General features: G+C 41.3%; 1 protein-coding gene across 2 annotated transcripts in view; it reads left to right on the top strand.

The window, feature by feature from the left end:
* The window catches only part of STXBP5 (syntaxin binding protein 5), a 148,675-nt gene that overhangs the window by 40,827 nt on the left and 95,099 nt on the right, over positions 1–12,749 (top strand). For both annotated transcript variants that reach the window (XM_048489122.1, XM_048489132.1), the window contains exons 5-6: positions 6,138–6,272; positions 10,828–10,891. In XM_048489122.1, coding sequence (XP_048345079.1) covers positions 6,138–6,272; positions 10,828–10,891 — 199 coding nt within the window. The remainder of the gene's footprint in view (positions 1–6,137; positions 6,273–10,827; positions 10,892–12,749) is intronic.

Raw genomic sequence — 12,749 nt, 5'->3', positions numbered from 1 at the left:
CCTTTGGCACTCCAGATGTTATGGACTACAATTCCCATCAGTCCCTGACAGCATGGCCAAGTGTAGTCCATAACATCTGGAGTGCCAAAGATTCGCCACCACAGGCATAAGGGAAGGATCCAATCTCTAGGCAGCACCAATGCAGTCCCCAGTGATACCTTTCCCCAAGGTCCAAGTTCTGGGAGAACAAGGAGAAACAAGGGAGTCATCTGGGTGCTGGCCTCTAAATGAAACTCCCTTGCTGCCTGCGAGTGCATCAGCAGCCCCCGCCTGGGTATGTGGTACCAAGACTCACCCCACCCCCAAGACCCCATATGGAGGCCACCACAAATAGGGAGGGCTGGCACAAAGGTTGCTTCTCCCTGAAATAGATCACTGCCCCTATGCAACCTGCCAAGCTGTAACAAATTCAATATAAAGCAAATAAATAAACACATAATCAAAACACCCATAGTATAGATCAGGGGTAGGGAACCTGCGGCTCTCCAGATGTTCAGGAACTACAATCAAAACATTTATCATTCAGAAAAAAGCCGGCGGGGTGGCTGGGAAATGCTGAAGGAGCCTGCCTTGCCCAGTCTTGAATGAGTTCTTAACTGCAGCCCTAGTGCCGGTGGCCCGATTGTCCCCATCAGGCTTCAGTAGAGCAAATATATCTACATAATAATTGTGCAAAGCCCATTTCTGCAACTTCTGTAGGAGGTGGGATCCAGGGTGTGTGAACAGCTGGTTGCTGTTGTGTGGGCAGGGAAAGCCTGGAGGAGCGAGAAGATCTGTGGAAAGCAAAACACACAGTGTTTCCTTTTGCTCTCTTTGCAAAGGAGGAGGCTTTTTCCATTGTGGTCTGGAATCACTGATTGCTTGTGTATAAAACTATGAGATTGGAAACTTCCCAGTTTGTTGATTAATGCAGGGGCAAACCAGGTGTTCGGACTGATCGACGTCCTTTTTTACTTTTTTAGTATTAGTATTGATTGATCGATATATCGATATGGTTTTTAATTTCTTTTTAATCTAAAGACATGCAGGAGCCAGGAAGCCACAAGCAATAGAAGTGATTTAGCAGGACAAGAAGCAGGAAGTAGTCAGCAACTGGGGGGGAGTGTGCAGAGCAGCATGGCGGGCAGGGTAACACTAGGCCAGCAGTTTGCAACCTGTGGGTCTGGAGCTGCATGCGGCTCTTTCAGCCTTATATTGCGGCTCCACGTGGCCTGGAGGTCAGAGGGTAACATAGGCATGTCCCTCCAGCCCTCCAGAGCAGCGCTGGAAGGAAAGGTGTGTGGAGGGGCCAAACCGGAGGCGGCTCCATGTGTGTGGATGCCGCTTTTCACGTCCCCTCCACTCACCTCTCTTTCCAGCTCTGCTCTGGAGGTCAGAAGGTAGCATGGGTGTGTCCCTCCAGAGCAGCCGCCATCCCTCCTCTGCCCCACAGAGCAGGCAGCTGCCTGCTCCGTCGGGCAGAGGCGGTTTCCCTGCCCGGCGCCACTGCCTCCCGCAGCACTGTTCAGGCCACAGCTGCCATCCCCCCTCTGCCCCATGGAGCAGGCAGCTGCCTGCTCCGTGGGGTAGAGGGGGGTTTTCTCCCCGGCGCTGCTGCCTCCCGCAGCGCAAGAGGTGGTGGCACCAGGCAGGTTGCAGCCGCCATCCCCCCTCTGCCCCACAGATCAGGCAGCTGCCTCCTCCATCGGGCAGAGGGGGTTTCACTGCCCAGCGCCTCTGCCTCCCAGCGCTGAAAGGAAAGTTGAGTGAAGGGGCCGAACCAGAGGCGGCTCCATGCAGAGCCGCCTCTCCGGCTCAGTAGATCTTCGGGCCCATGGAAAACGGGTCCAAATGGCTCTTTGAGTGGTAAAGGTTGCCGACCCCTGTACTAGGCGGTCTGGCTGCAGGTGGATAGAGGAGGTCTGGGGCAAAGCTGTGCCCATTGGCAAATTTGTCCCATTCTGGCAACGAAGCAAAATTAAAATTGTGCTAAAGGTGGATTTGCTTGCTGTGGAGAAAGTTGAAAGTGAAAGTGGGGTTAGAGGAAATATGTCTGTACAAGAAATTTTGCCATGGTGGATATTCGCCTCCACCATGCAGCAAACACTTTGTGCTTAATTGGCCAACGATAAAGACTGCAGGAAGGGGAATCTGATAAAAGCACCCTGTTTTTTTCCCCCTACCTCATTTTTCTCAGTCCTCATTGCCATCCTCCTAATCCAAGTGTATGCTTGTCCAAGACTGGTGTTATAATACCAAGCAGTACCTTTCTGGGGTCAAAAGGAGTGCCAATGAAAGGGGAATGCAGGGGAATCCTCCTGTGCCATCGCCTTCTGGCAGTTTGCTGTCCAGGGACTGTAGCTCACAGTGATGTTTGAGAGAAAAATTGTAATCAAAACAAAAGGTTTGACATGCAAAACTGCATTAACCAATTAAAATCAGTTGAAAGTCTTGGCTAGTAATAATGTTTTTAACCTAAAAGAACAGGGTGGTGGATAGCTTTGCTTCTTGATTGGAACCTCAGTGTTTGAGATTTCACAGTAAAGCTTTTTTAGGGAACAAATACTGTTTAATTGTTATTCATTACACCAAGTTTTACAGATCATGATAAAGGTTTTGCCTAAGTAGCTTTGACAGTTTTATCAAAGGAGACATATGGTGTACAACTAGCAAAGGATTTCCTTTGCAAGAATCTGCAAATTGCCTCTCAAGTGACCTTGCTTCACTATTAATATATTTACGTAAGTAATTATGCAAAATGCATTTAGACTCAATAGACATTTAGTAATGTTAACTTGGATTAGTGCTGCACCATGGCAGCTCTACTTGAACTCTGTGTCCTTTGTACAGTTCTGCTAGTCAGGGACATGTCCCAAAATACCAAGATAATTTGCTTTTCCTCTAAATGAAAAGATAGTAGACATGAATTCTTATGTTTTCTGTAAATCACAAGAATGGAAGATTATCTGTTAAATGATACCTCTCATTCATCACAATTAGAATGAAAAGAAAAATTCAAGGAATTGTCCATTGTGTTCTCCAAAAGAGCTGTAGCATCTCATTTTGTGAAATTTGAAATTGACATGTGGTCTTTACCAACTTAAATACTTTCTAAATTGTGTTTCTTGTACACAGATAGACACTTGTTTTGGATTTTTTAAATTGCTGTTTCACATGTTGTTTCTCATCTAGTTTTTTATTCTGGCCCACTTACATAGTTAAAAGCATAGAGACCTAACCTGACTAGGAAGTGAGCAAGACATTCCAAAGGGTCTTATTCATAGAATCATACAGTTGGAAGAGACCCTGAGGACCCTCCTATTCTGATAGCGCATCCATGACGGCATAAGCCTAGGTGGTACAGAGAACCATTCCCCACACCTAAGGTTCAAAATTATTTCCTTAAAATTATTTCCAAAATTAAAAATAAAATTATTACAAGCAGTGGTGGGATTTAGCCGGTTTGCACTGGTTTGGGTTGTTAAAGGCTGAATCCCACCTGGCCCAGGCACGCTAGCTAAGGCAGGCCTCCCGGCAGCCCCTGTGAGGGGGCTGGCCAGCCACTGATTGGGCTCATGCTTTGCCATTGCTCTGGGTTGCTGCAGCCACATCCCTGTTAATAAAGAAAAAAAGGCACACACCAAACAAGCCTCGAGTGATCAGCATACTCCAGAGGAGTTGGGGCAGCAGCAGGGAGACGACAGGGCAGCCAGCAGGCCAGGGAGGAAGGCCAGCCAGCCACCCCCCCCCCCCATTTGATTGAGGTTCACAATGGCTGGCAGAGGCTGTGGCACTCCAGCTCCTTTTTGTTTGGTCTGCGCTCAGGGCGCATGCCAGCAGGAAGGCAGCCCAGCGGCGGCAGTGGCAGCGGGGAGTCATCCCAGAAGCAGCGCTCGCTGAGTGCATTTAAATAGCTGTTTCAATTATAAGATTTTTCTTCACTTAAAGATGGCAGTTTCTGTTTACAGATTACTTAAAGTTTCACACACATTCAGGTATCTCAGTTTAGTGTAACTTTCCTAAAACTCCCACTCTTACTCCAAAGGGTCTCACACTGTCTTGGAACAGATTCGGCTCTGGGGTTTCACTAAACCCACTCTTAATTCTGCCAGTTAAGCTAAACACGCCCTCGTGGGTTCAAAGGCACCAGTATCTAGGAGTTGTCTTCTCATGAGACACTATCCAAGCACTCTGTGTGGGTTTAGGAGCATTCCTGTGAGATCAGTTTCCCTCTTGTTTCCCACCAACCAGGCCCCTAGCCTCTCGTGGAAACAAGGCCGTTTCTCTCAGTCTGAGATCTCTTTGAGAATACAGCCCCCTTAACCGTTTCTCCCTTTGTCTCTGGCTCTCTCTGCCCTTAGACATGATCTCCCCTGACTGAATCTGAGGACTGAGTGGATTTGTGTGTCACACAAGCTCTTGAGCTGCTTTCAAGACTCTGAAATATCCTTGTCTCTCTCCCCACTGTCTTTCTGACAGATTTTTCCCTGCTTTTATATCAGCCAGCACACCCTATCTGTGGCTCTTGGTTATTGCATTTCAGCCAGCCTGTCCAACGTGGGTAACTCTAAGGTTAACATTTTGGCAAGTTCCTGCCTCTGGCTAAATCTGCACCTTTTAAATTCTTTACTTGCCATAAAAGCCCCAACTCCATCACAAAAGCGTAGATCTTTCATAAAAGGTCATGCTGGGGCACCAGATTCTGGTTGAGGTGGGAGGCTCTGCCTATCCCCCCACCCAAAGAGTAGCCAGGGCTCCAGCCCCCTCCCACACCCTTTTTACACCCATAGTATAGATCAGGGGTAGGGAACCTGCAGCTCTCCAGATGTTCAGGAACTACAATTCCCATCAGCCCCTGCCAGCATGGCCAATTGGCCATGCTGATAGGGGCTGATGGGAATTGTAGTTCCTGAACATCTGGAGAGCTGCAGGTTCCCTACCCCTGGTAAAGATGAATTTTTGTACTTTTGAGCATATAGCATTCTTGCTGCTGGTATAAAAACAAAGTTCCATATTTTTTTCCAACTGTCTGTCCATGAGTTTCAAAAGATATGCCTTTAGTTTCATTGGTATATTAGTCTTTAAGATCTTCTGGATTGATGTATTAATTTGTACCCAGAATTTTTTAGCTTCCTTGCTTCCACCAAAGATAATAAAATGACCCTTTATAATGTTCACATTTCCAATACTGATTTGAAACATTTTTGTACATTTTTGCCAATTTCCCCAGTGATTGATACCATTTTATAGAAATTCTCTTTGACACTAATACTTAAGGATCATTTAAGACTTTTTAATCCCATATTCCCTCAGTGTTCCATTTGTATGTTGTAACCAAAGTGTGTAGTTCATTTCGTCATACAGTCTTTCACACGTTCTCCTTTTGTTTCGTATCTCAACAAAAGTTTATACATTTTAACTATAACTGGTCATCATTTGTACATAGATCCCATTTAGATTATGTCTCGTCATAATCATAGCCATAAACTCTTTTGTTAACTTTAAATCTTTCTAACAGTTGTGCGTAAAAAATTGACAATCCTTTTTGTTATTAACTGCCCTTTCCATTTCATTTTACTTCCCGGATCAGCGGTGTCACAATATGTTATCCACCAGTTTTCAAATATCATCTCGTCTGTGCAATGCTTCTTGTGCTGAGAGCCACATGGGGTTTTTTAGATAGTCTAAGATAATATTTATTCCATATTCTCAAAAAGGCATGCCTAATATAATAATTATTAAAGTCCTTGTTAACTTTAACAATTTTGAGATTCAGTTTCAAGCAAATTGTTGAACATAAGCAGGGTATCTAGAAAACTTCCACCAGAATTGTGGGTTTGAAAGATTACATGAATGTGCAGCCATTTCACAATAGCCATTATACAAAATATTTGTACAGTAGTACATCATGTTGCCATCGTATGTAGTACTGGCTGTGAATAAAAAAAAATTTTCATGACAATTCTGCTGCCTCAGGGAATATTACGTTTAAAAAGTGAACTCCGGCTAAATTTCATGGCTGGAATTAATGGCTTGGGGGAGAATTAAATGAAAAGGTGTGGGTGTATGTGATACAGTGACCTTTCCTGATTCTGCCATTTGGTCTTTAGATTTAGAGAAGTTATCTTTAATTCCATTTTTGCTATGTTCTCTTGCAGGATAACATTTTGCCATCTGCCTTTTCAAAGTAAATGGCTGTATGTGGGCACTGAAAGAGGAAATATTCACATTGTCAATGTGGAGTCCTTCACTCTCTCAGGCTATGTCATCATGTGGAATAAAGCCATTGAACTGTAAGTATAGTCTAGATGAAAATAAATATGGTTCATTTGGACATAGTTTTCCTGTTTCCGAAGGTGCTCGTGACTGACTTGTGTGTGTGAGAATGAGAGCACTAAAATTAGTGTTAGTTTTTTTTAATTGCAATGAAATTTTACATATTGACTTGTAAAGTGATTCTGTTCAGCTTGTATAAAATGAAGCTGGTGGCTATTTCGAAGATATACAAAATATTGAATGAAGTTGGAATTATACTTGGTAAAAATGGTATGTTAGACATATGTCATCATTATATCGAATCAGCTTCAGAATGCTGGCAGAATAGTTTTCTAAGCAGAACTTATTAGGTAGTTTGGAGAAAGGTATTTCTAATACATAATGGACTGTTCAAGGATTTTAATGAGCTATTTATGCACTATTGAAATGTTTTCAGCTGTACTCTGTATATAGCTGCAGATACACCTTGCCAAGTGTATTTAGGTCAGGCTTTTTGTGCGGATTGTACAAAAAATGTTTCTGAAAATTTTCATTTTCTGAGGATTTTTATGACCAAGATACAATGATTTTCTCTCACTCTGTGTCTAATTAAAGATTTCAAATTTTATGACAGAATATGAATGGTGCTAATATCGATTTTTGTACAATATATAAATATTAAAGGAATTAAAACAGTGTTTCCAATTGTACTTTGTAAACATCTCCTTCATGTCAGTCTAGGGCCCATTCTGCACGGGCCACTGCAGTGGCGGCACACCAGCATATATGATGTTGGTGTGGCCCCGGGATTGTTCGCATTCTCCCATGCGAGTGCCCCCAGAGCGGCTGCGGTCCACGGAGGCACCTCCACATGTTTTCCCAAACTTACCTTCTCTCCCTGCGGAGCTCCACAGAGATGAGTAGACATGCTCACGCTGCCCTCCAACCCCTGGGGGTCGAAGGGCAACGTGGACATGTCTCCTCATCCCTGAGGAGCTCTGCAGGGAGAGGAGGTACATTTGGGAAAAGCAGGAGGCATCTAAAAGCGGCGCCTCCAACCTGGTGCTGTTTGCACAGTACTGGTGGGGAAATGCTATTTTCTAGACAGTGTTTCCCCGCCGGTTTCAGGAGAAAAGCACAGCGCTGCCTCATTGCAGAGGCAGCAGCCGTGCAAACAGCGCCCCTGGAACTGTGTTTTTACCATTCCAGGGGCGCAGTTTTTGGCCCGTGTGGAGTGGGCCTATCTCTTGCTGAAAGATTGTGTTCGATGATTGCTTTTATTATTCTCTTTCCCATGACCAGTCTCCCACTTAAAAAGTGTGTTCTTAAATTACATGGTGGATACATTGCAGGTCGTTCCTCTGATTCCATTTTCTTAAGAATCTGGCCTCTGTATCTGATGTATAGTGGAAGAGCTCTATGGAAGAACTCTATGACAAGCAGGGACTGTGTTTGTTTAAGTATAGAGCACTTATGAGGGAAGTAACAGCTGTCTTGGTTTCTAACATAGTGTGTCTAATTTTGCTACAGGTATGTAAGGAATCCAGAAAACAATGGAATGGGGAAAAATTCTTAGCTGTTGTTTTATGTTCCAGGAGCCACCGTGAAATCTTTACGTGCCAGTTCTGGTGCATATCGTAATATTAGTATGTTTACAAAGTTGCTATGTAGAATAATATGCAGTCATAGCTTTCTTAGTTTTGGAGCTTATTGGATCTGAAATATGGGGCAGCAATATTCCAAAATGTGAAATTTTCCAGTTCTTTATTTTTCCACAGAAAATTTTAATTTCTAAAAATTCAGTGTTTCATAAAATTGTATGATTTAAGTTGTGTCATTGCCAGTGTAATGTTAGGAAAGTTCAGCAACTTCTATTTATCAGATGACTAGGAATTATATTAGAATACGGGTGTACCTAGTTGATTTGTAAACTGAGGTTTCATAGATAAAACCACAAATACATACAATCAGGTATCTGATTGGCAGTGCAATCAGTAAAATCAAAACCTAAGCTGAAATTGTAGCTTCCTCTTACATTGTGGTAGGGATATTGTAACTACCAGTCTGAACTATGTGAAAGAGGTGCCCCAGTGATTCTCTGTGGAAGAGAGTTAAATTCTATTGAAATAGATGAATGGACAACCACATCCATGGCATTATCATGCACAGTTCCTTTGTTATGCTAAAACTAGTTTATCAGTAGTCTTCAGTGTCTCTGTTTAAATTTAAGAAAACAGCAATAATATAATGGAACTGTGCGCTATATTCTTTTAATGTTTTATAAGTAACCCAAAATTTGGGTTACCAAGAGGCACTGAGAAAGACTGAAAAGAGAGTCATGAGAGATTGAAAAGAGAACAATCACACTTATAGAACCAGTACTCAATTCTGATCTTGTTGAGTATGTGCCACCTTAGCTCTTGGAATCTCAGTAAGTCTCCAGTAAGTCTTCCTCTGTATTTGAAATATTTCACCATTCCTAGCAACCACCATGCCTTTATGCTTAGTAGAGTGAATGTGCTGACCACAGCTTAACTGAACGGGTAATTTGTTAACATTCTTTTTTCTAATCTTCTCTGTCCTTGTGCCTCAGCTTGATTGAGACCATCACTGAGTCTTTGTTGTCTTGCAATTGGTGGTCTCCAATATGAGAACTTTGGATTTCTCCTATATTGAATAAATTCCTTTTGCCATTGAATCATTTCTTTTCTGTTGTCCAGTTTCAGTCCTGTAGTGACATGAGCAGAGTCAAAATTTTGTCTATCATGATTTCTGTAAGAAATTCTTCCATTACACATCAATCTGACAAGCCGGGATCTCATATTTTAGTGGTACTTTTGTTATTGACATAATCATCTTTATTTGTTGTATTATAAATTGCTGATGTCATTCGTGTCTTATTGTATTGTAGTTTTGGCTCAAGATCTTTGGTCAAAGGAGCTATAATTAATAAAAGAAAGGTATTGTTCCAATAGAATATTTAGCACATAATGCTTAGAATTTGTTTGAACATAACAGTTAAATTACATTTGATTTGTTTTAGTCATAATCAAATTTCAGTTGGGAAGTGGTGGCAGCAAGGCTTATCAGTCAGAGGGAGCAGGAGGATGATAGGGAGTGCACAGGTGGCCACAGACGGCTGAATTCTCCTGCAGCCAGCCCCATGCCAAAACATAGCCAGGCAATGTTCCATTCCTGGCTTCTTAAAGGGAAAGGAGGAATGGCACAAGGCAAAACGGGGGTGGGGGTAGGCACTAGGACCCAAGCAGAGCATTCTACAACAAAGAAAGGCCAGCAAGTGGCAGATGAATATGCAATTTTACTTTAATCTTTCCATGGAAAATAATATACAAGGTGACATTAATGTGCCATTTAATTCTAAATGTATGGATTATTTGTCTGAAGCTAAATCTTGTATTACCTTGTGAACTTACATTTGGCTTTTTTATTTGAGGTTGTTTCAAAGGTTATTGTTTTCATACAAGGTAGCTAATTATGATACAGACCAGAGATATTATCAAGGAAGAATGCACAAAGGCTATTCCTGTAGCCAAAAGAAATGAAAAGCCTCAATTGATGACTGATGAAACTCATAAATTACTAAAGACAGATGAGAAGCAAAAGGTGACACAAATAGAATCAAACATCTAAATAGAAAAGAAGAGCCAACATGAGATGAATTGATTCAGTAAGCCACAGTCTGAAGCTTACAACACTTGAACAACACTGTTAAGGATACTATGTTTTGGAGGTCATTAATTCATAGTCACTGTAGGTTGGAAGCAACTTGACAGCACTTCCAGTGTATGGTATTGCAGTGATTTTCTGTTATTATTTTGCGTTCTTTGAGTGTACTTACTTTCCTCAATTTTTAAAATTTCTTTTTGCCTTCCATCCAGATTGTCATTAATCTGTCTAAGCTGGCTATTAACCACTTTTATTTATGGTGTATGCAAATGCCCAGGTTATGGGCATTTCTTTAAGCTTGGTGTGGTTCTTCTTACAACCACTCATTTTAGTATAGGAGCCAGAGGCAATGGAATCAGTTGATTCCTTACAGTCTAGATATTTAAGTGTAAATTTGAGCATAGATTGCAAAATGGGTGACATGTACACTGACATGTGCATTCTGGCTGCACATGGTAATGACTGTGCAAAAAACATCACTGCACAGGGTCAGACATGTTCATGTCATTGGCTTCATGGATCAGAATGTATCTCACTTTCAAATGATGTTACTTTGGTTTGAAGGCACCTTTACACTCTGGAAATAAATATCAGTATACTATATCTTCTGCAGTAGAAATATGTTTCAGGACAACTCCAAATTAAGGAAACAGTGGTAATAGTTGCTTTAGTTAGTTACAAGGGCCAGTCAATCAATAAATGTTTTCATTTCTAAACAAAATTCCCGTATTGGGCATGTCCTGTCCTTAATCCTTATGTGGTTTAGCTTCTTATAGGTACCAAAGTCAGTAAATTGAAAGCTAACTTCTTTGTGATACAGCAGTATGTGTGTTATAGTAACATTGTTACTGTTAACATAAATTCATATTTTGATTTCTTATGAATAGATAATGTTTCTATTTTCAGGTCATCCAAGTCTCATCCAGGACCTGTTGTTCATATTAGTGACAATCCAATGGATGAAGGCAAGGTATGTTAATGCTAAGGTTATGCAGAAAACCAGCTAAAACAACTATTTATTTTGCTTTCACTTCTTGGGATTAAAATAGTGTAATTAAAACTTTTGAGAAACTAGCTTATAAAAAGGGAATGAAACTTGGTGATACTTGTGAAAAAGACTTATTTAGAAATAAAAAATATGGTTACACTCAAAAATATATAATGTATCAAATGTTCCCCTTTTCACACAAATACTAATCTAAGAGAACATGTGGACTGCATCTGTAAAGCTAGGAAGAAAGCACCTTGGGTGAACAGAAAATTATCTGGCTCAGGAAAAGTTAGATATTCTTCCACCCTGTTGCTGCTTCATTGTAAGTTCATCTTCCTGGAATTGCTTTGCTCATAAAAAATAGTTGCAGCTGACTTACGACAATCCTACAGGGTTTCCAAGGAAAGAATAACAGAAGTGGGATGTTGTGTGGTTTCCAGGTTGTATGGTTGTGTTCTAGTAGCATTTTCTCCTGATGTTTTGCCTGCATTTGTGGCTGGCATCTTCAGAGGATCCTCCATACAGCCTGGAAACCACACAACACCCCAGTGATTCTGGCCATGAAAGCTTTCGACAATACAGTTACAGAAGTGGTTTGCCACTGCATTTTTCTGCATAGTGGACCTGGAATTCATATTAATCAGTCAATTAAATAAATAATTTCATTAATTAAAATAAAAATAAAGATATAAAATAGGTAATTAAAAATTTGGTCCTTTCCATAAAAGAAGGAAAAGAATATTTCTCATAAAGTACACTATACAATTCCCTTCAACACCTATTCAGTACAGTATAACAAAAAGATTGTTAATGATTCATATATCTCATTTCAACAACCTCCTCTTCTGCTCCCCATTTTAAAAGAATAATGTGAGTAATATGCTTTCCATTTGTCTTGGAATTCTTTGGTCGGTCTGTTACTCAGATAGTTGGTTAATTTTGCCATTACTGCTTGTTTGGCTGGTTTGTTTTCCCAGTCCTCCCTGTGTGGACACTCTTCTGCTTTCCATTTTGTTGCAACTGTAGCTCTGGCCACTGTTATCATATATCTAAACAATTCTTCCAAGATCTTTGGACTATTTTTTCAACAAAATTCTCAAAAGCATGCTCTTGGCTGCCATAGGAATTTTTTTTAAAAAAATCTGGATTTTAGCATATATTTCTTTTCAATATTTTTGTCTTTTTAAACATCCACCACTTATGATAATGGGCCTCTTTCACTTCTGTGCATTTCCAACATTCCCTGTTTTTGTTCTGGTCCATCGTCTCAATATCCTTTGGGATAATATACCACTGTTAAAACATTATATACCAATTTTCTCTTAAAATTTGCCTTGCGATTTTCTAGTAGACTGGGAGTTCCCCTCCTTCCTCTGGTGCTTTCCCATCAAAACAATCACATGACCAAGAGAAGGGGTGCTTCTTTCTCAGTTCTCTTTCTGCTGTTGCAAAGAGAGGATCTCTCTTGCTGTTCTGTTCTCACCTCATTCTTGAGCCTGTGGAGGCTTGTTTCTATCACTTGACCTAAGTAGTTGGTGGGTTTTTTTGCCATCTAGTCGCAACTCACTTATAGCAGCCCCACAGGCAAGGGATTTTTGGAGGTGGTTTGCCATTGCCTGTCTCCATGTCATGACCCTGGTATTTCTTGGAGGTCTCGCATCCAAATACTAGCTAAGGTCAGGGCTGAGAGTGTGTGACTGGCCCAAGGTCACCCAACAAGCTTCCATGGTGCAAGTGGGGATATGAATGTGCCTTTATTCAGGCACACCCAAAGCCTTTGAAAAGAGTCAGTGAATCCAAGGTTCTGTCAGACCACAACTCGCAAGGAATGGGGGAA

The sequence above is a fragment of the Sphaerodactylus townsendi genome, linkage group LG01, assembly GCF_021028975.2.
Source record: "Sphaerodactylus townsendi isolate TG3544 linkage group LG01, MPM_Stown_v2.3, whole genome shotgun sequence".
Taxonomy (NCBI): Eukaryota; Metazoa; Chordata; class Lepidosauria; order Squamata; family Sphaerodactylidae; genus Sphaerodactylus; species Sphaerodactylus townsendi.
This window is presented reverse-complemented; position numbering and strand designations above follow the sequence as displayed.